Here is a 25,935-nt window from a genome sequence, read left to right on the forward strand (position 1 = left end):
GCAGTCATAGGGCCAGATGACCTAAGCTTAAAAAGTGATAAAATGGAGAGTGATAAAAAAAAAACAATCAGCTCCTGCCTGACTTTTTCAAACACAGTCTGTGACATGACTGGTAGGAGCTGATTGGCTGGCTGTTTATCACTCTCCATTTTATCACTTTTTGAAGCTTACTCCATCTGGCCCATAATGATGAACTTCGACACCAGAATGTCTGTATGGACAGAATGTCGCCATTCATTGAGTTAGGTGTAGGGGTTAGGGTAAGAAGGCAAGTCAATCACAGTGTTGACCGCTATATATTGTTTCAGCTCTAATTTATATTATTTTATTGCAGTTGGGTATTTTCTATACAGTCTAATTATATTTGTGTTTGTTTTAGAGTCATATAAAGCTTTTATTATATGGAAATCTATTATATATATGGAACAACTATTTGGAGCCAAGTGGTTCATTTTAAACCTCAACATAAAATAATGTATCCATCTCTGACAATGTGTATCCCTTATTTTATGTCAGACAACATTATATACAGTAACCCTTTACAATAATCCGAAGTGTTTTTGTAAAGAAAAGAACATTTGTATTCTATTTCCTTATAGTTTTTAGGAACTTAAGGTGTCCCTGACTTTCCCTGTTTAATATAAGTCTCTGCTGATAATATTGTTTTCTGTTATTGCCGACACTTAGCCCAGTTCCCATTGTCCGGCGTATTCGCACTGAGAGTGAGCCTTCGTCCTCCAGTCTCCCCTCATCCTTCTCTGCCCCTTCTTTTCTGAAAAACTTTTACCAGGCCTCAGGCAGACGTCCCACACAGTCTGAGAGTGATACTCCCAAGAGGTGAGATAAGTACAGCTGCTTTCCATACACTTCCTGAGGTGTGTGTATGTCACAGCTCACGTGCCCTGATGGATTCAGCTAATCATGGACTGCAAGGTGCTGCAGATTGTATGGTAACTCTGCTTGCGTATGTCCCTGTAATTACCATAATTGGTCTCTTAACTGGTGAAGTGCTCGGCTGTGCAAACAATGAAGTGTGATTCATGTTGGTCTCACCAAATTTATTGACTGGGTTTTTTAAAGCACAATGTAACAACATCACTTTTGAACACAATACTTTTCAGTTATAAAAACATGGTGTTCAGCAGACTGTACAATGGTAACAGGTGCCATAATATAGATTGAATGAGAGCTCCGACTTCCTGTCACATTGAAGCTCTCCTGGAAAGTTCTTATGTGACAGTTGAATTATGTTTCTTATTGAATGTAATGTGCTATTTTACACGCTTCTGAACACACCATTGTATATACTGGGAACAACAGATGTTCAAAAGTGCCAATCTGACCCCACTCTGAGAGTGAGCTTATGCTTTCACATTTGTCTGTCTGCACATCAGTACTAATAGAATCAGCTGGCTAATTGTGCATGGTTCTGTGTCTCTGAGTAATTGTAGTGATTATAGATGGTTCTTCTAGTGTATCAGGTCTGTGATAACGCTTCGGCTGTTACTTCTCAGTGGTACTTCACTGTCTCTCATCGCTATCTTGTGTGTTTATTGCACTTTTTAAGATTGGAAAAAATTAATGATATCGTTAAAACTTTTAAGATGTTTGCAGTTATTTCTGTACATGGGTTTGTGAGACACGTAATTGTTTAAGTTTACTGAATATAAATACTGACAATAATTATTCAGTTTAGGTCATTCATGTATTGACTGCTAAAAATTTGTTTCCTTTCATTGTATAGGGTAGGAATGTAGTAACATTTATTATACTATGGCTGAGAGACTGCAATCCATTCATCCTAAAGGGTATATTCAATTAAAATCGGATCCATTCTGACAGGCATTTGTCAGAATGGATCCGACAATACTTATTTAAATCTGTGGCCAAATGCAATAGTCGGATTTGAGCCGAAGCCCACTGTTGGAGTTGGCTGCTGCTGCTGCTCACCCGGCCCGGGACTGGGTGAGCAGTGGGAGGACAGTGCCAGGAGGAGGGAGGAAGGATTGAGATTGTCAATTGTCACGTTAGGCCCTGTTTCCAACAAAAGCACACGGATTGGCGGCTATTCCGCCAATCCACTTGGTTTATGACAGATCGGAGCATTCTGATTTGTTGTAATAAAATTGTAAAAATTGAATAGGTCGAATCATGGATTCGACTACAAAAAGTCGGAAACTGACGTTTTCCGACAAATGACAAGTGTCCCACTCTAATTGAATACATCCCTAAGTATTAGATATATTACGTGTAAACTCACAGGACTGTACACATGTGTATTTACAAGACCAACTTTTTATCCTTAATCTTATCCGTGCAGAAGGAAGCAGTCCCCTAGAATGAGCAAAAATATACCTTCTCCAACGTAGTGCTTGTAGCAGTGACCTCAGTGCTTACATCAGTTTACATTGCCCTGAATATACTGTACGTGCAACTGTTTATATATTGCTTTTCTCTTGTGCATATCAAATGCAGCAACTATGCGGAGTGCAAAACATTTAGCATCAACACAAGGTTTGCTATTTTTTCCGTTGGTGACACATCTTGTTGCCTCCAGGATTTATATTGCATACAGTTTATTGTACAACTTTAAATAACCAGAACGTCTGTTTCTGTGTCTGGTGCAAAATGCCTCTGTAGGCAGAGTACAGTAGGAGCAAATACAGGTATGATGCCTCCCTGAACCTAGGCTGCTATTACCAGTGAACACGACATTACATTATGTCACTTGTGTTTTTAGCATGTTGTGTTAGGAGTTTTATATTCATTGGCATACTTTGTAAATATGCACATAATATTATATGGTATGTAGCAGTTGGTGGTATAATATAGAGGACATACTGTATATTTGAATAGGTTTGTGATATTAAAAAATGATCAAGAATGCCCCATATTTAAAATATGTTGCTCACTAGTAGCTGTTGACTGGTGATCACCACACAATAATGGAAACAGTATATATAAAAAAACCAGTACAAATTGTCATACTAGGAGATGGTCACCCTGGCTGGTGGCAAGTCTGTTCAGTGTGGGCACTGTTCTCTTGCTGTAAGTCAGCAAGCTGCACTGCAAGTTACCAACATACTGTGCAGAGATGCTGAAAGTTCTGTCCCCCCACCTTCAACATGCGCTTGGCGAAGTCCCAGGGAGTACAGGATAGTATCTCTTCGGAATGAGTCAATTAGTGCCTTTGTTCCATGGAGAAGGTTAGAAGGATCATCAGAAGGATTTTGCTGAGCTGTTGATTCAAAGTGCCATACATGCTGACAAAATTATTGGAAGATTTCCTCTGAAGAAGGAGGGACCTGGTTCTTTTTGCCATCAACATGTATAGAGAAGGTGACCATAGACATGCCTACTTCTATGTGAACTCTGTAGTTGCCAAGTTTTTAAATTGTTTCAGGGACTATTACTGCGTAAGACCAAATTTAGGTAACTATGTTTATTAACCAAGCCTCCCTGCAGTCATGGCAAGGAAAATTACTTGTGAGGAGTTGAAACCTTTTACGAAATTCATGAAGAATTAATAAGATGGAAATTAGAATCTCATGAACATGATTGCAGTGCATATGGATCCACACCTGATAGCTATCACTCTGGATAGAATCACGCAGAATATGCGAACAGTCACTGAAGTCAATCTACCAGATATGTTATCCTTGGATGTGAGTAACAACATCTACATGCCATGCTGCGTTGCGGTAAAGATGAGCATGGCAAGAGGTTAGGGATAGGCTGCAGTGGTGGGGTAGTTTAAGGTTAGGCTCTGGGAAGGGTGGGTTAACGTAAGGGTGAGGTTAGAATACTTGTCAGGATTCCACAGTTGGTCTTCTGATTTGAGGGTCCCAACTGCTGGGAATTAGTACCCAACTCCTACAGAATATATATAGGTGGATTATAGACCGGGCAATGCACCTCTGTGGGAGATATGAAAATGTGTGTTTGTTAGGTTAGGATAAAGATTTAAATGGTGTTTCACCACAAAGGGCTATAAAGTTCCCAAACTTTCTTGGATCACAGAACCATAGAGAATCCACATTTTTTTTTTCTTCTTGAGAAAATCAGAAACAATTATTAAATCAAGAAAGCTGTGTTTACCTGTTATCCTTCTTTCGGTTATGTGGTGTGGACAGGGTTGCACTTCTGTTTGTTCACATACTTTATGATTGGCAAAATAAATGCTGGGGGCTGTCAATCACGTTAAAAATATAAAATTGTATTTTGTCTTGGAGAACCAATCCGTGGCACCCATGCACCCAGTTTGGGGTATAGTATTTATTGAAGGAGAGGGTAGTCAGTAGAGTTATACATTCAAATAGGCAGTATTAATCCAAAATAATCTTCTCCATTTAGAAACTTTGGTCTGAACAAGTCATTTTTTTAAAGTTTTCTTTATTTATTGAAGCTTCAATGTATTACAGTAATACTACAAGTATTATAACTTATAACATTAAGTAATATCATCTGCATTGAAAACATTGGTCTCCAGAGTCTCACAAATTTTCGTTTTGTACATTGTAGTTTTAGAACATCAAAAATATATATCAAATACCAGTGGCTGCTCGTACCTGATTAGGGGAGGGGGGGGGCTGTCTCTGGCCGCAGTGGGGGTACCACGATTTAGGCACCCTCCCCCTGTCGCCGCCGCCGCCGCTGTCTCTTCTCCTGAGTCCCACTCACTGGCACCTGTGCTTTGATGACAGGCGCCGGGACTGGCACATACGCAGTACAAACATCTGTACTGCACATGCAACCAGCTTCTATTTGTCCGGCGCCTGTACAATAAATGACAGGCACTACGACCAGCGCGTGCACAGTACCAATATAGATACTGCGCATGCGCACTTGCCGTTTTTGCACGGCAGCCCGCAGCAAGGCGTCCCGGAGGGAGGGAATGCCTCCCAATGGGGACTGCCTTGGTGACTGGCAGGTTGGACTTCCAAAAGGAAGTCACTGCCAGTCACCGTCAAGCCAGTGCAGTCTCACTGACTGCATCTGGCTTCACTACAGTGGCGGATTTTACCTGGGGGGCTGCAGTCCATTACCAAATACCATTTAAGAATTCAAAACAATCGGTGGATCACTGAGAAACACATGTGTTTCATACCATAGTGTTCCCTGAAAGTATTTATTTCTAATTAATTAAATCTTTCATTGGAGATAAGTCTCAATGGGGCAGATGTATTAAGCCTGGTGAAGAGATAAACTGGAGATAAAGTGGAAGGAGATAACGCACCAGCCAATCAGATCCCAACTGTCATATTTCAAACACAGCTGATTGGCTGGTGCGTTAACTCTTTCAAGTTATCTCCACTTTATCTCCAGTTTATCTCTTCTCCAGGCTTAATACATCTGCCCCAATAAAACTTTCCCAGGTCTCGAAGAATTTCTTAACTCGAGTTTCCTTTTGAAGGGAGGTCTCTAACCAGTCCATATGAAATAGAAGAATAATTAATCTTTAATTGTTACAGAGTCATACAGATTGTGTCCATAATTGCAATATTGTTTTGCCTGCGGTTGAATAAATTGCTAATAACAGTTTATTCACTCCTTTTAGAACTCTAGTACCCTGAGGAATCTGTAATATGTAGATATCACTTTTTTAGGTAGAGGGAGTGTTATCAGAAAATTGTCCAGAAGATTGTTGCAATCCCCTGTGCAAAAGAGTTTAAAAATTGTATTCACATAATGGGGAGTATTCAATGTTTTTATTCTCCATGTGCAGTGAATCCTGTTTAGGATTCGCTGCACATTTGCAGCGTTCAGGAGGGCTGCAGCATTCGCTGCCAGCCCTCCCTGTCACCCTATTCAATGCAGCAGGGGCTTACTACCCCTGCTGGCGAATTTTAACCCTGCAGGGAGCCAGGGGACGGAGGCAGGCAGGGAGATGTAAGCCTCCCTGCCTGCCCCAGAATTTGTGGGTGAGGGCTCCCGGGGCTGCCCCCCGGGAATGCTGGCACGGGACAGGGGTAGGGAGCCACTCCTCTGGTCCCGCACGTAACAAGCCGGGACCAGATTGAAGTGAATATATGAATATCTAATGAGTGGCTCCCGGCCCCCTGTATGCAAAATGAATCCCAGTGAAAACCCCATTGAAATACACCAGCAAATTGCAGCGAGCATGAAATGGAGAATTGTCCGGCATTCACTGTTCGCTTTCGGCGAACAGTAAACATTGAATAGGGTGAATCATATTTTCAGTGAAAAAAATTCTTCACAAGGAGTGAAAACAACCTGATTCGCCGAAAAAATGGTGAATCGTGAGCATTGAATACTGGCCAATGATGTGCATGTAAATAAGAAAAAATAGAACCATTGATAATTGGAAATTTAGTCACTGCTGCAGAATAAGAAAGAGGTTTGTGGGTAGTTGACTATTAATTGTCCCACATTATATATTCCGGCCGTGGCCCAATTTAAAAATATTTGTGATGCTTCACCATCCTAAAAAAATCTGGGTTGTGTACAAAATGTAAATAAATAGAAATGTGAATTTACTTTATATTTATGATGTTTTCAGTCATAAATATCCAACACCTCAGGTGGAATTTAAGCATCAGTTATCTGTCAAAAGGCTATTAAAGAGATTTGTTCTAATAAGGTATTAGTATAGACCTTGTGAGTTGTCAAGCAATCTTTTAAGTTTCTAATTTGTGTAGCATAATTATACTTTAATATATGAGGGAAATTAATTCCTCAGTTCCATTTTGGTTAAGACAGTTTAATTATACTTATTCTTGCTTTTTTGTTGTTCCAAATTTTGGAATAACCAAGTAATAAATTAAACACCTTTTATGGGACAAAAGAATAGGTAGTACTTGTACAGGGTATAGGATTTTAGGAAAGTAAATTCTCAATAAATACGCTCTTCTCAAATAAGAAAGCTGAAGATGGCCCAGATTCCCGAAGTCCCTGAAAGTGTCGATAGTATATTACCAATATTATATTCATATAAGTGAGTAATATTTTTTGGACAAGTATTCCCCAAGTAAGAAATTTGCCCTCTGGCCCACTTTTTACAAAAGAAGTACAGCCCATTTTGGACAAATAATCCCTTTTTAAGGTACTGTATATAGCATGAGATTGATCAAAATCAATAGTAAATCCTGAAAAACAGGACTTAAAGTTTTTAATAAATCTATAAGCGGTCATAAGGATTGATTTTGGTTAGAAGAAAAATTAAGACATCATCCGCAAAAACAGAAATTTAAATTTAGCCATTGCCAACATATATATATATATATATATATATATATATACCTTGTAAAATGGGTCATGAGTTTATTCGTAGTAAGGGATCAAATTAAATAAAAGTGGTTATAAGGGCAACGCTGACAGGTTCCTTAACACATGGGTATCGGTTTGCTTCTAGTACCATTAATAAAAAGTGATTTTGGGGTGGGAAGTATATAAAAACCATATTAGATTAATAACATCGGTTCCAAAATAATATTTGGATAAGGCGTGAAATAGGAAAGGCCATGTCAAACGCTTTATGAGCATCTAAGATGAAAAGCATATTATACCCCTTTCACAGTGCAGCTCTTAAACGGTAATATTGCAAATTTTTTAGCCTTTTAAAATGGTTAGAGCTGCAGTGTGGAAGCGTCAGACTGAATTTACCCGTTACAAATAACCGGTATTTCTTAACGGTTATAAAGCAGAGTCCTACATGGTTCAGAGCCATTTTTTATGCAGTGTGAACGGCTCTGAACTAGAGATGAGCGGGTCCGGATTCCCGAGATCCGACAGATCCGAATATCGGGGATCCGGGCCAGATCCGAGCCGGCTCGGGAGTTCCCGCCTGAATTCCGGGCCAATAACGAGGCCGAACGTCATCATCGCGCTGTCGGATTCTCGCAGGAGCGGGATGTTATAAAAGACGCACGCGCGCCCCGCCATCTTCACTCCAATCTTGGAGAGGGAAGAGGGTGGTTGGGAAGCTCCGTGTGCTCCGTGCTGTGCTCTGTGCCATGTGCTCCGTGACCTGTGCCCTCACTGCCCTGTGCTGTGCTCCGTGACCTGCCCTGTGCTGTGCTCCGTGACCTGCCCTGTGCCCTCACTGCCCTGTGTTGTAGACTTGAGAGTCAGTGACTGTTTATAGGCCTGAGCCCTGTAGTGTGATTTAACTAACTAGGTGCTGCAGTGCTCACACGCAGGGGCTGCAGTGTCCACTGTCCAGGGGCTGTCCTGTGGCCCGTGCCCTGTTGTGATTTATTTAGCCCTAAGCCCTGTGTTGTGATTTATTTAGCCCTGAACCCTGTGTTTTTTGTGATTTAACTAACTAACTCAGTGCTGCAGTGCTCACACGCAGGGGCTGCAGTGCTGCTGAGTAGTACACTGTGTACAGGGGCTGCAGTAATACAAGGGGCTGTGTCCAGTGTGATGGCCTATATCTTATCCATTGTCCAGTGTCACGAGTCACTCACGACATATATCCTGTGTCCTGTCCTGTGTGACGACTGACGACATATCCTGTGTCCAGTGTGACGACATATATCCTGTGTCCAGTGTGACGACATCTATGAAGTGTCCAGTGTGACGACAATATATCCTGTGTCCAGTGTGACATGTAATGTGTGCCGGCATATATCCAGTGTCCAGCGTGACATGTATCCAGTGTCCAGTGTGACGACATATATCCAGTGTCCAGTGTGACGACATATATCCAGTGTCCAGTGTGATGACATATATCCAGTGTCCAGTGTGACGACATATATCCTGTGTCCAGTGTGACGACATATATCCAGTGGCCAGTGTGACGACAATATATCCTGTGTCCAGTGTCACAAGTCACAACATATATCCTGTGTCCAGTGTGGCATGTAATGTGTGCCGGCATATATCCTGTGTCCAGCGTGACATATATCCATTGTCCAGTGGGGATGCGGTCATTCGTCAGACTGCATTTAGGTCTACAGTCATTAGGTCAACCCCACTAGGTCGACTGGCAGGAAGGTCGACCTGACTTAAGGTCGACATGGGCCAAGGTCGACATGACTTAAGGTCGAATTTGCATAAAGGTCGACATGAGGAAGGTCGACTGGTCATAAGGTCGACATGGGTTTTTCACTGTTTTTTGAGCCGACATGTGCCGACAGGCGGTATTTCATACCCTACCATCCACTAGGGCGTGGTGGGAGAATAAAATAGTGTGCCGAGCGCAGCGAGGCACCGTGCCCGAAGCATTGCGAGCGAAGCGAGCGATGCGAGGGTCCGATTCTCATTGCCAACTGTGTCCATGTCGACTGTGTCGACATTCGGATAAAAAAACAGTGAAAAACCCATGTCGACCTTATGACCAGTCGACCTTCCTCATGTCGACCTTTATGCAAATTCGACCTTAAGTCATGTCGACCTTGGCCCATGTCGACCTTAAGTCAGGTCGACCTTCCTGCCAGTCGACCTAGTGGGGTCGACCTAATGACTGTAGACCTAAATGCAGTCTGACGAATGATCCCATTCCGTCCAGTGTGACGACATATATCCTGTGTCCAGTGTGACAACATATATCCAGTGGCCAGTGTGACGACAATATATCCTGTGTCCAGTGTCACAAGACACAACATATATCCTGTGTTGAGTGTGACATGTAATGTGTGCCGGCATATATCCTGTGTCCAGCGTGACATATATCCATTGTCCAGTGTACAGGAGCTGTGTCCAGGGGCGGTGTCCAGAGGCTGTGTCCAGTGTGACGGCTGTGTCCATTGTCCAGGGGCTGTGTCCAGTGTGACGGCTGTGTCCAGTGTACAGGAGCTGTGTCCATTGTCCAGGGGCTGTGTCCAGGGTGACAGGCTGTGTCCAGGGGCAGTGTCCAGTGTAAAGTAATAAAAAGAAATAAAAGTAATAAATAAAATAAAAACACATTTTTGGAGGATGATGGAGGAGGAAATAGTGGGAGTGCTGAAGCTGCTACCACCAGTCATAAAAAGGCCGATACCTCTTTGTATTTGCTGTTTGGAGCATTTCTCTATTTTTGGGATAGTTTATTAAACTGCCACCCTGTCTGCCCCTGCAGTGCCGCTCTGCCAGGTTGGAAGTGTAAGGTCCACATGTATGTGATGCCGACTGCTGTCGCTTAGCTTAGTCATCCAGCTACCTCGGTATACCCTTTTGGCCCAACTACAGTAAATGAAAACAAAATTGACTAGAAATGAGTGGAAACTAATGTTATTGAGGTTAATAATACTTTAGGGGCAAAAACAGGCCCAAATTCTGTTATTTTAGCCATTTTTAGCATTTTTCATAAAAATCCAGATCCAAAACCAAAACCCACAAGGGTGGTTTTGCCAAAACCAATCCAGATCCAAAACACGAAGGGAGATCCAGATCCAAAACCCGAAAAAGTGGCCGCCGCACATCTCTACTCTGAACCAGCATTTAGGACCCAGACAGAAGTGAGCACTGTGCTGGTCCTGCTCCGTGCATATCTAATGAGCGGGACCTAGCGCAGTGCATATGTAATGAGTGGATCCCCGCCCCTCTGCGTATGTAATAAGCGGGACCCGCTCTGTGCGGTGAATATTTAATGAGCGTGTCCCCACCCCCTGCATATGTAATGAGCGGGATCCGCTCTGCAGTGAATATTTAATGAGTGGGACCCTCTCTGCATTGAATGAGCGGGTCCCCGTATATATATATATATATATATATATATATATATATATATATATATATATATATTATGGTTTCTAGTAAAACAGACAAGAAATTAGGCGCAACAACTTCAATATATATCACCACAATTAAAAATCCCTAGTTCTCACTTATTTAAGTATTTAATTATGCTGCTCCCATAAGCACTTGGATAATTACTTAATGAACAAAATACAAATGATTTTAAGAGAGCGCAATTCAATTAAAATAATTTATTTATTCCCAAAGGATGGGCATGGGGATGGACAAACGGATATAAGTTCAGTATTATGTATATTGTATTGTCTGTACACTGCCTGATGACGAACCAATAAAGGTTCGAAACTTTGCTCTAAGAGCCTGTTTGCTGATTGTTGTTTCTGGATCTAAAAGTCCGTGGAGTGCCGATCATTACGAGTCCCCTATATAAAAAAAGGATAAATCTTAATAAATCTGCAATATTTTCAGTAGATACGGTCCCACACTAACCCAATTAACCGGTTTAAGATTTTTTTGGAAACAATGATCCTGATTTCTTTGAAAAAAAAAGTCCCATAAACTTTTTAGTAAGCCACAGGGAAGGTTTGTTCTGTGTATCAGAATATAAATTGAGTATCGGTCCAGTTCTACAGTTTTCAGGTAAGACTGTTTCTTTTTGAAGTTTATGGGACCTTCAAAGAAATCGGGATCATTGTTTCCAATAAAATCTTAACCCGGTTAATTGGGTTAGTGTGGAACCGTATCCACTGAAAATATTGCAGATTTATTAAGGTTTATCCTTTTTTTATATGCTATATTAAGTTATTGGTTATTAATTACCAGTGAAATTTGTGTGCAATAAATAAATAAAAACTATTTTTAATTGAATTGCGCAATATGGTTTCTGCAGCACCATGTTTCAGTTAAAGAAGCTAATAATTGGCCCTTTTGGTTGTCCCATCTATAATAATGGCTTTTGGTGTATTCCAGTTGTAATTGTGCCTGGGAAAGTAAAAAAGCATCCAATAGATATTTAGCCTGAGAGTAACCATAAAATGATTCTCAGATGGATCAGAAACCGTTGAAAAAGTTAGTTTGTAATGTCTAAGAGAGTCATATTGTTTAAGAGATTTATTACAGTTATCAACATAGGATATAATATGGCCATGCATTACAGTTTTAAAATTTTCCACAATAATATGGGATTATGCCAATGTTCTTATCCAAAAAGATGACCCAGTGACATTTAAGGAAGATTTTCAAGTCATCGACCTCAAATAAATAAGAGAGGAACCACCAGGTTCGATGTAAAACCCCAATCAAAGGTGGCCTTATAGATAAAGTAATAGGAGTACGATGGCAAAATAATAATATCGCTTACTGTATGTCAGCTGAAGACACTGTTTGAATTAAGGACTTTAGTCGCAAAAAAATTGTCTATCCGGGAAAACGAGTGCTGGGCCCCCACATAAAAGGTAAATTATTTTTTAGAGTTGTGAAAGAGCCTCCAAACATCAGTTAATTGATTATTCAATTAGTAATTTATTTCTGATTGTCCAAATTCCAGAAGTTAAATTAGATGATGGTGATTTATCCAAAAGAGGATCTTTAACAGTATTAAATTGCCTCCTAGTATAAGCGGTGAATAATGCTTTGTGCTGCATCCCATGCACAACCTGTTCGACATCCTACCATCCGGAAGACGGTTCAGGTCCATCCCAGTCAAAACGCCCAGATCAGCAAGAAGCTTCTTTCCATTAGCCGTCCATCACTTGAACAATCCAATCAAAGCGAATGCAATCCCAATATCAACAGCCAAACAATGTGTCCCTACTTGGCGACCTGACCACCATAGTCGTAGCTAGAAATGGAATGCATGTAATGTCTTTATGTAATATATGTAATGTGTCTCTCCCCCCCCCTTTTTCAGTTTGATGCTGCACTGTAATCCACTGAAAATTCCTAGTGTGCGCAAGCATACATGGCCAATAAAGTTGATTCTATTCTATTCTGCTAGTAGCGGAGATAATTTACCAAATAATTCCAGTATGTGATTATTAGGGCCATATATATTTAATATATTATAAGGTGTATCTGTAATTTTGATATCCGGGTCACTCACAGTGTTTAGTATAGTATAAGAGAGATGTTTTGGTAAAAGGATGGTTACACTTCTAGACTGCGTATAAATGAAGCCGGTATGCATTAAATCAACCAGGAAGCCCTGCGGAAGGAAACATCTCCAGCATTCCAATGAGTTTATTGTAAGAGTATTACATTTAATTATTTAAAATGAGTAAGGACCGTACGTCTTTTTATATGAAAAAGAAGAGAGAATCTCTTGGTTACCATCAATGTGAAAATAAATGTATTCTTAAATGGTCAACCACCACTGCAACTCACCTAGACTGGCTAGGAGAAGTACACATCAAGGTTTCTTTTGTAAGGCATCAGTTAGGCACTCATATGAAAATCAACTCACCTAGGGCATGTACCCTATATACATCCAAAGGTTTATTTTATTGAAGTATACACCGGGACACTTGAAATACAAGTGTCCCGGGGTATACTTCAATAAAAGAAACCTTTGGATGTATATAGGGTACATGCCCTAGGTGAGTTGATTTTCATATGAGTGCCTAACTGATGCCTTACAAAAGAAACCTTGATGTGTACTTTTCCTAGCCAGTCTAGGTGAGTTGCAGTGGTGGATGACCATTTTTTTTTTGTATAAACATTTTTATTGAGTTTTAAAGTTTCCACGCGTATGCGTATAACACAATCAGCATGTCCAAGATATTACAACAAAGTTCAGCATGGTAAGATATAAATGTTCAAGTATGAGAGTATTACATAAGACAAATCGTAAGTGGTACAATTGCGTCAGGATCTTAGAGAGACATCAGTTTGGTTAGAAAATTGGTCAGAATATTAGACCTATACCTCATATTATGCGGGATCAACATCAATTCTTATTGCATGGGTGTTTAGAAGTCTCATACAGATAATTTTGTTGTCCTATAGCATACTAATCTAACATCGTCAGAAATACTAACTCTATTATAATTATGATAGAGAAGATAAAGAGAGAATAGAGGGGGAAGAATGGGAGAGAGAGGTGGGGAGGGGGGGGGGGATGTCTAAGCGTAAAGTACATAGCAACTCTGCTGCGTCTCAGAGTTTTCCTACTAACTGTTAGTGTAACTCAATCTCAAACCCGTTGATTGGGAATCGAAATAACATCTTAGGGTTAACATTGAGATTCCATTCCGTGTTGGGAGTTTAACCTTTTTAGTCTAGACCGTTGGTAGGTCCACATTTCAACTTTTTAATATCATAAGCATAACACTTTAACAGTAAAATAGTAAAGTAGTAGGAGACTGTTCGTCTTACAGTCTTGTACCGATGCATCAGGCTGGTATGGGGTACGATATTTGGTTATAAAGAGGGGATTAGTTATCATACGCCTCTTCTAGCGTGGGTGTCTGGTAATTTGGATCTATGTATAAGTCAAAGTATACCAATCCGATACATCGAAGGAATTTGAAAGTCTATTTTTCAAATCAATGTCTAGAGTAGATATATATGGGTTCCATTTTTTGTCAAAGAATTGGGTGGGAGTGGGTAGCCGTTGTAACATATGTTTCCTGTCGAAATATAAATGTTGTAGCATCATCTTGTGGAGTTGGAGAGTTGATGGCGCCGTCTTCACTGTCCAGTGTTTTAGTATGAGTTTTTTAGCTATGGTGAATAGCATAGTAAACATTGGGTATAGAACCTTAGAGGTAGGGATACCGGCCCATTCACAGAAATTCAGACACAGACTCGCCAGCGGAGAGGGCTTTAAAGACAGATTGAAATTGGAATTGATAAATAGATATACCTTGTTCCAGAAGCGTCGAATTTTTGGGCAATCCCACATACAGTGATAGAAATCTGCCCGAGACCTCCCGCACCTTTGGCACGCCGCACCGACTGCTGGGTCGAAGTGAGATCTTATAGATGGAGACATGTATGCTCTATGTATCGTCTTTAAGTGGACTTCTTGTAGATATGCTGAGCCTAGTGTTTTCATGGATGTAGCGAAGTTATGTATTATCATATCAGTAGAGGTGATCGATGAGATATCTGTAATCCATGTTTGAGTAAGCTTTTTGAGGTATGGTTTGGAAGGGATGTTGACTATGAGATCATAGATGTGTTTCAGTTTGCATGGTTTTGTGTGCCATTTTTGGAGTAGACTTGTCACAGGGGAAGTGGGCTTAGAAGTCTGAAAATCTATATGAAGCGAGGTCACATAGTGTCGTGCTTGAAGGAACATGAAAAAATGTGTGTTTGGTAGATCAAAATTGGATTTCAGTGTTGAGTAAGTATGTATGATGCCCCCTGGATCGAATATCTGATTTGCCGTGCACAGCCCTCTCTCTCTCCACTGCAGGAAAAGAGCATTTGAAAGGGATGGAGGAAATGAAGGGTTGCCCCATAGAGTGACATAGCGCGAGGAGGAATGGTCGCTTGCTACGCATTTGTGAAGTTTAATCCAGGCGTTGTATGTATCATGGAATAGGGGGTGTTTTAGTATATGAGGAGGAATGAGGGACCTTTTTGAATGTAGGAGGGCGTTAGGTGAGTAAGGATGGAAGATTTCCTGATCTAATAGATTATCTGTATATGAGCTTTTACCCAGTATCCAGTCCGCTGCACATCTTGCTAGAATAGAAATTGAGTAGGACGTAAAGTCAGGAGCTCCCGCACCTCCATTGTATTTGTCCATTACCAATTTGGAGTGAGCAATTTTGGGTTTTTTGCCATGCCAAATGAAGTGGGCAATGACTTTCTTGAGGCGTTTATCATCCTCAGGGGATAATGCAAAAGGTAATAATTGCATAATGTATAGGATTTTGGGGAAGATTATAGACTTTATTACAGCTATCCTGCCTAATGTGGAGAGAGGAAGATCGTGCCAGCCTTGGATTTTGAGTATGAGTTTTGAAATAGTCTCTTTGAAGTTTAGGGCATATATCTTGGTTATATCAGCAGGGATTTGAATTCCTAAGTATTTGAAGTGGGAAGTATTAATTTTGAAGGGGAGAGCTGACACTGCCGGACTCAGGGGTGTGGACGAGTGGATAGGGAGAAGTTCCGATTTTGAAGTGTTTATTTTGTATCCTGCTGTTTGGCCAAATTCATAGATAAGTCTGAGGATCTCTTGTATGGATGGGAGGGGGTCGGAGATAAACAGGAGCATATCGTCTGCAAATAATGAGACTTTAATTTCCTTTTTTCCAATAGGTATTCCTTTGTATATAGGTGAAAGGCGGAGTGCCATGGCCAGTGGCTCTAGAGCAATAGCAAATAGTAAGGGAGATAGGGGGCATCCCTGTCTTGTGCCCCTGCCTATAGGGAAGGGGTCTGATAGAAGTCCATTGCAGGATATCTGGGAGTTAGAGTTTGTATAAAGGGTATTAAGTGTTTTGATAAATTGATCAGGGAAACCAAAGCGATGAAGGGTATGGTATAAATGTGGCCACTCTATCAGGTCAAATGCCTTTTCGGCATCTAGGGAAAGGATGAAGGCATTGTCAGGATTGGAAGGTGGGTTTTTTTGGGTCAGTGCTGCTATGACTTTACGAACATTTATTGAGGAGTGTCGGCCTGCGATGAATCCGGTTTGGTCAGTGTGAATTATGGAGGGGACAATTAGCTTTAGTCTATCTGCAATTATCTTCGTTAATAATTTATAGTCTAGATTTAAAAGTGAAATGGGGCGGTAGGACCCTGGTAGTGAAAGATCTCTTCCTGGTTTGGGGAGAATCTTAATCACTGCTGTGGTGGATGACCATTTAAGTATACATTTATTTTCACATTGATGGTAACCAAGAGATTCTCTCTTCTTTTTCCTGTGGCCTGAATACCCCGGATATTAATGGTCGAATAATAAAGACAATAAGAAAAATCCTGTGAATAGCGCTGTGGGGATCCACTCCTCGTTTTGTATTGCATGTATTTTTGGGTTTGGTAGCCCTAATTTGTGTGATTCTCTAGCAGCCGTTCCGTGTGAGCGCAGGTTGTTGCCAATTCTCTCTTTTTTGTCTTTTTATATGAGTATTGAGACCGCCAACATTTCATAAAATAAAGTTAATGGAATCAGAATGGGGACAAAATGGAAGATTAATCTGATGGCTCACCATAATCCCACTTTAAATGTTTTGCACATTTGAATACAGTAAAGTATTCAACAAGAGCAATAAAATAAGAATGTTCCTCATCCCAGCAAGTGAGGGACAATCCCCTGGACACGCCCCCCCCCACCTCTAAATGCACACATCATTAATAATAAAATACAATAATATGTAATATGTAATTATATGACTAAGATAACCACTTGTAGTACCAAATACCAGTAACATGAAAAATGCTTAATAAGTAATTTACCGGTTTAGTATCAGTCTGTACTTTCTGTAGTTTTAATTGTTGATTAGTTACATTTGTGGGCCTTTTCATCTGGAACCATTTGCAATCCCAAGTGCCAATTGGTAGTCCATCAGATAACATTTTCTGTTATAACAAAGTGGGTTAAACCTTTCTGTGACGATCTTAGTTGATTTTTTCTATTTCTCTGAATTTCTACTCGCTAGATGCCTTTTTCAACTGACTTTAAAGGCAGATTATTTTTAAACCTATCCTGTATTTTGTTTTTCTACTCTTCATTTTTTTTAGGAAGCAATCATGTATATTTGTACTTTTAAATAAGCATCATATTACGGGTAGGTCTTCCATGTGTGGTTGTCCCTTGTACATTTACCATTTAAATATAACTAGTGTTCTTTTCCTAGACTAAAGATTAATATTTGCGTAGAATATAATTTTAGTTTAAATAGGTTCCAATTACTGCTAACGTTAATGAAAACCACAACTTAACTGTATTGAATCGAGTTGGCGGTTTTATTGACCTCTTTAAATTCTATTTTTAATTAAAAGTAATTAAGTTAAAACTAGTTTTGTGATATTTTGCCTCGGGACTTAAAAACATGTCTAATTAAAATTTGCCTTATTCTTAACTACTCTGCTTGGGCATATAAATGCACTATTTTTTAAATTATGCTTCAGTATCGTGCAACCTAATTTATTATCAAGAACGGTGATTCTCAAACTGTGACTTAGGCTATATTGCTGAGACTTAAGGTAAGGTTAATTTTAAGCGTTGCTGTTGGGTAGTTGGGCAAATGCAGTTTATATATAGTATAGTGATGTATAATGGCCTAAATGTGCTAATCGGAGCTAAAAATACACTTATTATAAATGCACATTCCTTGTGGCTTTATACATAACATGCAGCTCCAAGGTGACCTTTAGATCTTATGACACACTAAGGATATGTTATTCTTCCTCATTTTATAAGTAGTTTTATTTTTACAAATGTTACTTTTTTATTTAAATAAAGTGAATAAAGAACTACAACCCAAAACATTGCCTGAACTTAATGTTAAAAAAGTGAAAAATCTTTGGCAAAGATAATAATAAAAGTGGCCATCACAATGGTAGATCTTTGTACCCATTATATCAAAGCATGACAATCCTGTAGTTAATGCACTCATTCCACCCACCACTGTATTACATAATTATTATGTATTTGAAGCTCGGTAAGGCGATGCAGTGCTTTAGATTGGGTAAGAAGTACAACAATGGTTTTAATATTTGCAACTAAGCCAGTTTGCTATAATTCGTGGATAAGTGGATTCCATATAGGAGATACTACTGTAGGTTCTTGTTGGTTAATGAAGGAGGGTGAAGAATTTGAGAACCACTAATCTAGAGGGTCAATTACAGTTCATGCAAGTACACAATTATGGCCTATATGGAAGAGACTGTCAATCCATGTAACTGGTCTCCTTCCATGTATATTGATTCATATTATTGTAAATGTTTTCCAGCAGTGAATCTGAAGGTAGGAGGAAGACATTCCCTTCTCTCAGTAATGATTCATTAATTACTACGGGAACATCCCATACACCTCGACGGATCTCGTGGCGTCAGCAGATATTCCTCAGGGTAGCTTCACCAATGGTTAAATCTCCCTCAGATATGCAACATAGAGGTATGTAATTTATTGTGACCACCTGGTTTTTGTGGATTACTTTTGTTATTTATCTTACAATGAATTATTACCGTTCTCACTAGGGTTTTCTTGGTGCAGTGATAAGCATGCACAAACTATGTTATCGTATAATGCCAGATTGTTAGCCTTATTTTAAAAAAAAAGTATGGTGCATTAGGGGTCCTGCGCATCTCATTCCAGGATCTGAATCAGGACCCATTTTTTCAGTTTGATATCTAGTGGCTGGGACAGGAATGCAAGCTTGCCATTACACACGTTCAATTACAGCTTCCATTAGATAGGCAGGGGTTTTTTGGTTGTGAAGTTTGTCATGGAGTCTTTTACATACATTCAGATCTATATATATTTCATAAAATGCGAAAATAAAAAAAATGCTGAAGCTATTAAGTTATTTTAGGGGACCCATCAGACAAGATGTTAATACATTGGATGGTACTTGTGTATTATCACAGCGCCCATCGCATTGCATACCATAAGGCTTAAGATGGTATGAAATGAGATGAGATGTGCTGTGATGGGACCCGATCTTATACAATTTAAAATTGTATACCATTGTATATGGCATACGATGAGATGAGATAAAATCAACTCCACGCCGACATGGATAGTGGGGGAATGAAAAGGTCGGAGGACGCGTACCGCCGCCCCTCGTGGGCTCGCTGCGCTCGCCACACTTCGGGTTGGCGTTGATAGTGGGGGTGGCGTGGGGGTGCATTTAACATTGTAAGCACCCATTAGGGTGCTTATACAATTAAAAATCTTATAGGGGGGCCAATTAACATTGAAAGCATAGTGTGCTTATATAATTTAAAATCTCATCTCATCTCATTGTATGCCATTGTATGCCATATACAATGGTATACAATTTTAAATTGTATAAGATGCCATAAGATGGAAATCGTGGGCGCCGTGCTAATACACAAGTACCCATTGGATGTTTAACACATCCAATGGGATTATTCAACGAATGACTGAATGTGGGTACATGCTATATGATACAGATCAAGGGCCAGATGCACTAAGCTTCAAAAATGATAAAATGGAGACTGATAAACAACCAACCAATCGGCTCCTGTCTGACATTTTTCAAACGACAGTCTGTGACATGGCAGGTAGGAGCTGATCCTATGGTGTGTGCCCAGTCTAAATGCCAATGCACACTGGGCGATTTTGAGCTGAAAATAGCTCAGGTTACTCATTTGAGCTCAAAAGCTGCCCGGTGTGTATGGGACAGCGATGAGTGGTGAGCGCTGATGTGTATGGTATATGATGCGTATGGTATTACCCGCAGATGAATGACAGGATGGACAGCTTTCTATAGCATCCTGCTATGGAAAATCATCAACCCCTGGGTAAATTGCTCAGAAGGGCGAAAATCGCTCATTGTGTATGCACTGAGCAATTTACACCCCAGCGAATTTCCCATTCATCGTTGTCCATACACTACAGTATGTATGGACCTCAACTCTGGAAGAATTGTAACAATATTACCAGTTCTTAACTTTGTTACTTTAAACATGTACAAACGTACATTACTGTACACAAGCGGACACCCGTTGAGAAGTTTTACTCTTGCAAACTATACACATTCTCTTCAATTATAATTTTTAGCAAAATATTTTGCTTTACAAACTTCTTTCTGCATCCTAGTGACATTGGTTATACAGAACCTCTCCACTGTGGTTGGAATCCTAAAGGGAGCAATAATGGTTCGAATGTGAGGTTTAACCCAACATTGGGGGTTATTCAGACCTGATTGCATGACTGCCAATTCGCAACATGAGCGATTATCAAACGAGTGCGAAATAGATCGTAGAGCGTAATCGCGAAGCCATCCTGCAATAAAATCCAGTGTCTCTTTTTTTCAATCGCTGGGCCATTCACAAGGTGATTGATGGGAAGCTGACGTTTGTGGATGTTACCCAGCCATTTTCTAGGAGTGCAGGAAAAACGCACGCATGTCCGGGTGTTGGGAGGGAGGGTCTGTGAATCAGCCCCGGCCAGCAACCTCATGATTTTATTGTGCCGGCTAAGTAGGTCCTGGGCTATGCACAGACTTTCCACAGTGAGAAAATCGTCCGATGGTGAGTGAGTTACAGCTGATTTAAGGCCTGCAATATTTTCACAGGCCATTCGCAGACTTGCACAGGGCTGGATTTCACTCTGACTGGGCAGTGGCTATCTAATTGCAGAGTGATTGCAGGGTGCTGCTAATTCACGCCTCAGCGATCAGGTCTGAATAACCCCCATGAAAAGACATTCATTTTATAAAAAATTTCTAAATATTAAACATTTTTGTTTAATTTTCCCTTTAGAAGCTCATTCAATAAAAGTCCAAATATACATTTTCTGTGGTTCATTTTGTTGGCTCTGTATGTACAGTATTGCTTTAATCATTAAAAAATGGTATCTCTTTATTAGGTATCACTCCAGTATTCGATCATACATTTTACTCAGAAATGCTGAAAATAGGATCTAAATCTGTCACTAAAACAAGAACTACCAAAATATAAAGCTTAAAAAGGAAGTCTGTGTGTGTTTCCCCATGTTCGTGACATAGTAGAAGTTCTCCTTGACTGAACAATTCACCAGACATGACTCGAGAGGAATGTGGTGATTAATTTGCAAGATATGACACCATGGAAATGATGGTAAATGTTCTGTATTTCCATTGTTTCAGATCATTTAGATGTAACTGATTTGCTGCCATTATCTCCTCTCCCTCCAACTATGGAAGAGGACCCATTAGTCTCTCTCCTTCAAGATGACAATGCTGCAGACAATGTTGATGGAAAGCGAAATTCTGAAGACCTTCAGAGGTTATGGAGGAAAGCAATACATCAACAGATCTTATTGCTGAGAATGGAAAAGGAGAACCTGAAACTTGAAGGTTAGTCTAGAATCTCTGTAGTGGGAGAGATTTCACGAATTGCACCCATTAGGGGGGAATTAAGTTGTTTTTCCATAGCCGCAGCTCCTATCTAAAGTGACATGAGCTATTCAATTATATTTGCTGCTGGGATGAATTTCTTCTCACAGCTTCAGTGACATTTGTCTAAAGTTTGGCTTTTGAGTGACTTAACAGCAGCATGCACAAGTTTAGAGGCTTTCTGCAGCTTTTCATGGTGTACTTGAGTGCGACATAAGTGATTGGTGCCCGTGGTACTCACGTCCAGTAGCAAATTGAATTGAATTGCTCTTTTCTCTTAAGATGAAAGCTGTAGCTATGAACAAAAAAAATATTGAATTCGCCTTTATTTTTAAGTAGTCCTTTTTATATGGCATTTGTTAATATTGACATTTGATTTGATTCACTTTATTATTATCATTATTATTATTACCATGATACATGGCAACGAAAATACAGTTTTAGCATCATCTAGATACAGGGCCAGATTCTCTAAGCTTCAAAAGTGATAAACTGGAGAGTGATAAACAGCCAGCCAATCAGCTCCTGCCTGACATTTTTCAAACACGGTCTGTGACATGGCAGACAGGAGCCGATTGGCTGGCTGTTTATCACTCTTCAGTTTATCACTTTTGAAGCTTATGCTGCTTTCCCACTGCCTACACGGGTAAAGACCCGTTTTTTTTAAACGGGTCTTTAAACGGGTAAGAGCCATAAAGACTCTTTCCCACTGCAGCTTTTAAACGGTAAATTACCGTTTAAAAGCTGTTTTTGTCACATTCACACTTACCCGTTTAAAAACCCGTTTAAGCAGTGTAAAGATAGGGGGGGGGGGGGGAGAATTTAAAAAAAAAAAACGGCGTGGGGTCCCCCCCACTGCTGTAACCAGCACCAGGCTGAAAGAGCCGGGGCTGGTAATAAAAAATCAGGAAACCCGACAAATAGGGGTTCCCTGATTTTTTACAACCAGCCCCAGGCTCCAGGTCCGGGGCTGGTTCCCAAAATACGGGGGACAAAATGACTAGGGGTCCCCCGTATTTTAAGAACCAGCCCCAGGCACAACCAGCCAGCAGGGTAATGCCACAGCCGGGGGACACTTATGATATAAGTTCCCGCGGCCAAAGCATTAACCCTACCGACCAGTCAGCCTGGCCAGGGGCCCTGGGGGAGTGGGGACCCCCCCAATAAAGGGGTCCCCCCCCTCCAGGACTTACCTGACCAGGCTGAAGCCTGGTGCTGTCCTCGATGCCCCTGGGCGGTGGGCATCGAGCTGATGGTATTGTGTAAAAAATAGAATAAAAACCATTGTCTTTTACTGGTGAACTATGAGTCCCAGCAAGCCTCCCCCGCAAGCTGGGACTTGGAGAACCACAAGTCCCAGCCTGCGGGGCATTAAAGGGCCCGCTGGGTCTTGTAGTGCCACAGTAAAAGAAAGAGTTAAATAAACACACTGACACACGTGAAAAATAAAAGTTTAATACATACATAACACATACATACTGATACTTACCTATCTTGAGCCCGTAGGTAGCCCTGGTCCTGATGTCCTGGTCCGTGTCGGCGTCTGTATCCATGTCGGCATCCCTGTCGGCGACGGCGTCGGCGGTCCGGAGTCCGAAGAAATCCATTTGGGAAGCTGTGGAAGGAAACCATACTCACCTGTCCCAGTGCGACGTAGTCCAGGTAAGGTCTTTGCAAAAAAAACAAACCGACACCCGAACCAGACCGGACTGACGGAGACGCACGTGTGTTTGTTTACATCGTGCGGCTCCGCCTCCCGAATGCCGCTATTGGCCGCCTTGCGGCCTAGCGGCTCCTGATTGGCCGCTAGGCCGCAAGGCGGCCAATAGCGGCATTCGGGGGCGGAGCCGCACGATGTAAACACACCGTGCGGCTCTCTGCCTGTTCGCTTGGTTCGGGTGTCGGTTTGTTTTTTTTGCAAAGACCTTACCTGGACTACGTCGCGCTGGGACAGGTGAGTATGGTTTCCTTCCACAGCTTCCCAAATGGATTTCTTCGGACTCCGGACCGCCGACGCCGTCGCCGACAGGGATGCCGACATGGATACAGACGCCGACACGGACCAGGACATCAGGACCAGGGCTACCTACGGGCTCAAGATAGGTAAGTATCAGTATGTATGTGTTATGTATGTATTAAACTTTTATTTTTCACGTGTGTCAGTGTGTTTATTTAACTCTTTCTTTTACTGTGGCACTACAAGACCCAGCGGGCCCTTTAATGCCCCGCAGGCTGGGACTTGTGGTTCTCCAAGTCCCAGCTTGCGGGGGAGGCTTGCTGGGACTCATAGTTCACCAGTAAAAGACAATGGTTTTTATTCTATTTTTTACACAATACCATCAGCTCGATGCCCACCGCCCAGGGGCATCGAGGACAGCACCAGGCTTCAGCCTGGTCAGGTAAGTCCTGGAGGGGGGGGACCCCTTTATTGGGGGGGTCCCCACTCCCCCAGGGCCCCTGGCCAGGCTGACTGGTCGGTAGGGTTAATGCTTTGGCCGCGGGAACTTATATCATAAGTGTCCCCCGGCTGTGGCATTACCCTGCTGGCTGGTTGTGCCTGGGGCTGGTTCTTAAAATACGGGGGACCCCTAGTCATTTTGTCCCCCGTATTTTGGGAACCAGCCCCGGACCTGGAGCCTGGGGCTGGTTGTAAAAAATCAGGGAACCCCTATTTGTCGGGTTTCCTGATTTTTTATTACCAGCCCCGGCTCTTTCAGCCTGGTGCTGGTTACGGCAGTGGGGGGGGACCCCATGCCGTTTTTTTTTTTAACGGGTAAAGGGCTACCCCTTTCCCACTGCCGAAAAAACGGCTATTACACGTTAAAAACACTGCTTTTTACACGGGTAACAAAAAACGGTATTTGTTACCCGTGTAAAGCAACCTGGAGCTTTCCCACTGCAGCTCTAGCCGTTTAAAAAGGCTAAAAAAACGGCATTTACACGTGTAAAGCCTGCAGTGGGAAAGGGGTATTAGAGAATCTGGCCCACAGTATGCAACATTTATAAAAAAAAACTCATCCCCACCCCACAGTACATCCTATATAAAACAAGACCTAACCTATCAGACACTAGCACATCTAACTTTAGTTTAGTCTATATTTTTAATTGATATTACAATACTGATTTCATGTATGTATGATATATTAATAAAAATTCAGTACTTTCCACCGCACAGAACTGGAAGTGCACCCTGCAGTTAGTTTCTCAGTAACAAATAGCTGCTGTTCCTTTTGCCTGCTGTTGGAAGTAATATATAAAAAATCTTTGCATTTACTGTTGAATACAATTGGGAGTTATCTTATGTAATTATGATGTGTACATTATCCTTGTACATTTAAATGTTAGGAACTTGCACTTTGGTTCTTTTGGTTACACCACAAATTTATTTGCACCAATTAATAAATATTTCCCATTCAGATTCAGTTTTTTTTAAGTCGATGTCAGAAAATAACAGCAAAAATCTGGATTTAGTGAGTCAAACACCTTTATTTCTGTACACTAGCATTGATGGTGTAATGGTTAGCACAGTACTGAGGTCGTAGGTTTGATTCCCACCTGAGTGAAATTTGTATTTGTTTCTTTCCGTGTTTGCGTGGTTTCCTCTGGATACTTGAGTTTCCTCCCACTATACAAAAATATATGGGTAGGTTAATTGGCACCCTAGAATGACTGTGTGTGCGTGTACATGTTGTAGGGAATATAGATTGTAAGCTCCACTGGGGCAGGGACTGATTTGAACATTCAAATGTTATCTGTAAAGTGCTGCGGAATATGCATGCGCTATATAAATAACTGGTAATAAATAATAATGATTAATACCTACGATTGTTTTTTTGATAGTGGGTTAGGGTGGTGAGAAGGGAAGTTATTAATAACTGATCTGCTTGTAGACTGCTACTGTATTTGAAAGCAGAAATATTGTAGAATAGAATAGTGTGTTGAGCGCAGTGAGGCACCGTGGCCGAAGCATGGCGTGGATGCAGTACACTTATACAATGTCCATGTACACATATTGATTTTATATGTCGACATTCTTCTTGTGTCGTTACTTTTGTCACTGTCGGACTAATTTTGGCAATGTCTAATAGAGGGTACACACAATTCGATGTGGAATTTGTTTAGAGTTTGATTCCATGTGGCATTCGCTCGATTTCTACTATATAGTCTTGTCATACTATTTTCTTTGTTTTACACTAAACATAAACGCGTATCGGGATTGAATCTGCATCTAATGTGGAAAAACCATTTGATGCCCATTTGATTTTGATTA

At 41.0% G+C, this 25,935-nt stretch overlaps 1 protein-coding gene across 4 annotated transcripts in view; it reads left to right on the plus strand.

Moving 5' to 3' along the window:
• TBC1D4 (TBC1 domain family member 4) overlaps positions 1-25,935 on the plus strand; it is a 135,384-nt gene that overhangs the window by 87,198 nt on the left and 22,251 nt on the right. Inside the window, exons 11-13 of one of the 4 annotated variants that reach the window (XM_083168855.1) lie at positions 688-837; positions 18,555-18,715; positions 21,417-21,626. In XM_083168855.1, coding sequence (XP_083024981.1) covers positions 688-837; positions 18,555-18,715; positions 21,417-21,626 — 521 coding nt within the window. Of the gene's footprint in view, positions 1-687; positions 838-18,551; positions 18,716-21,416; positions 21,627-25,935 lie in introns of all 4 variants that reach the window. The other 3 variants (XM_083168854.1, XM_083168856.1, XM_083168857.1) reach the window with 3 other exon arrangements.

Source organism: Crinia signifera, chromosome 2 (assembly GCF_055691185.1).
Source record: "Crinia signifera chromosome 2, ASM5569118v1, whole genome shotgun sequence".
In the NCBI taxonomy this organism is placed as follows: domain Eukaryota; kingdom Metazoa; phylum Chordata; class Amphibia; order Anura; family Myobatrachidae; genus Crinia; species Crinia signifera.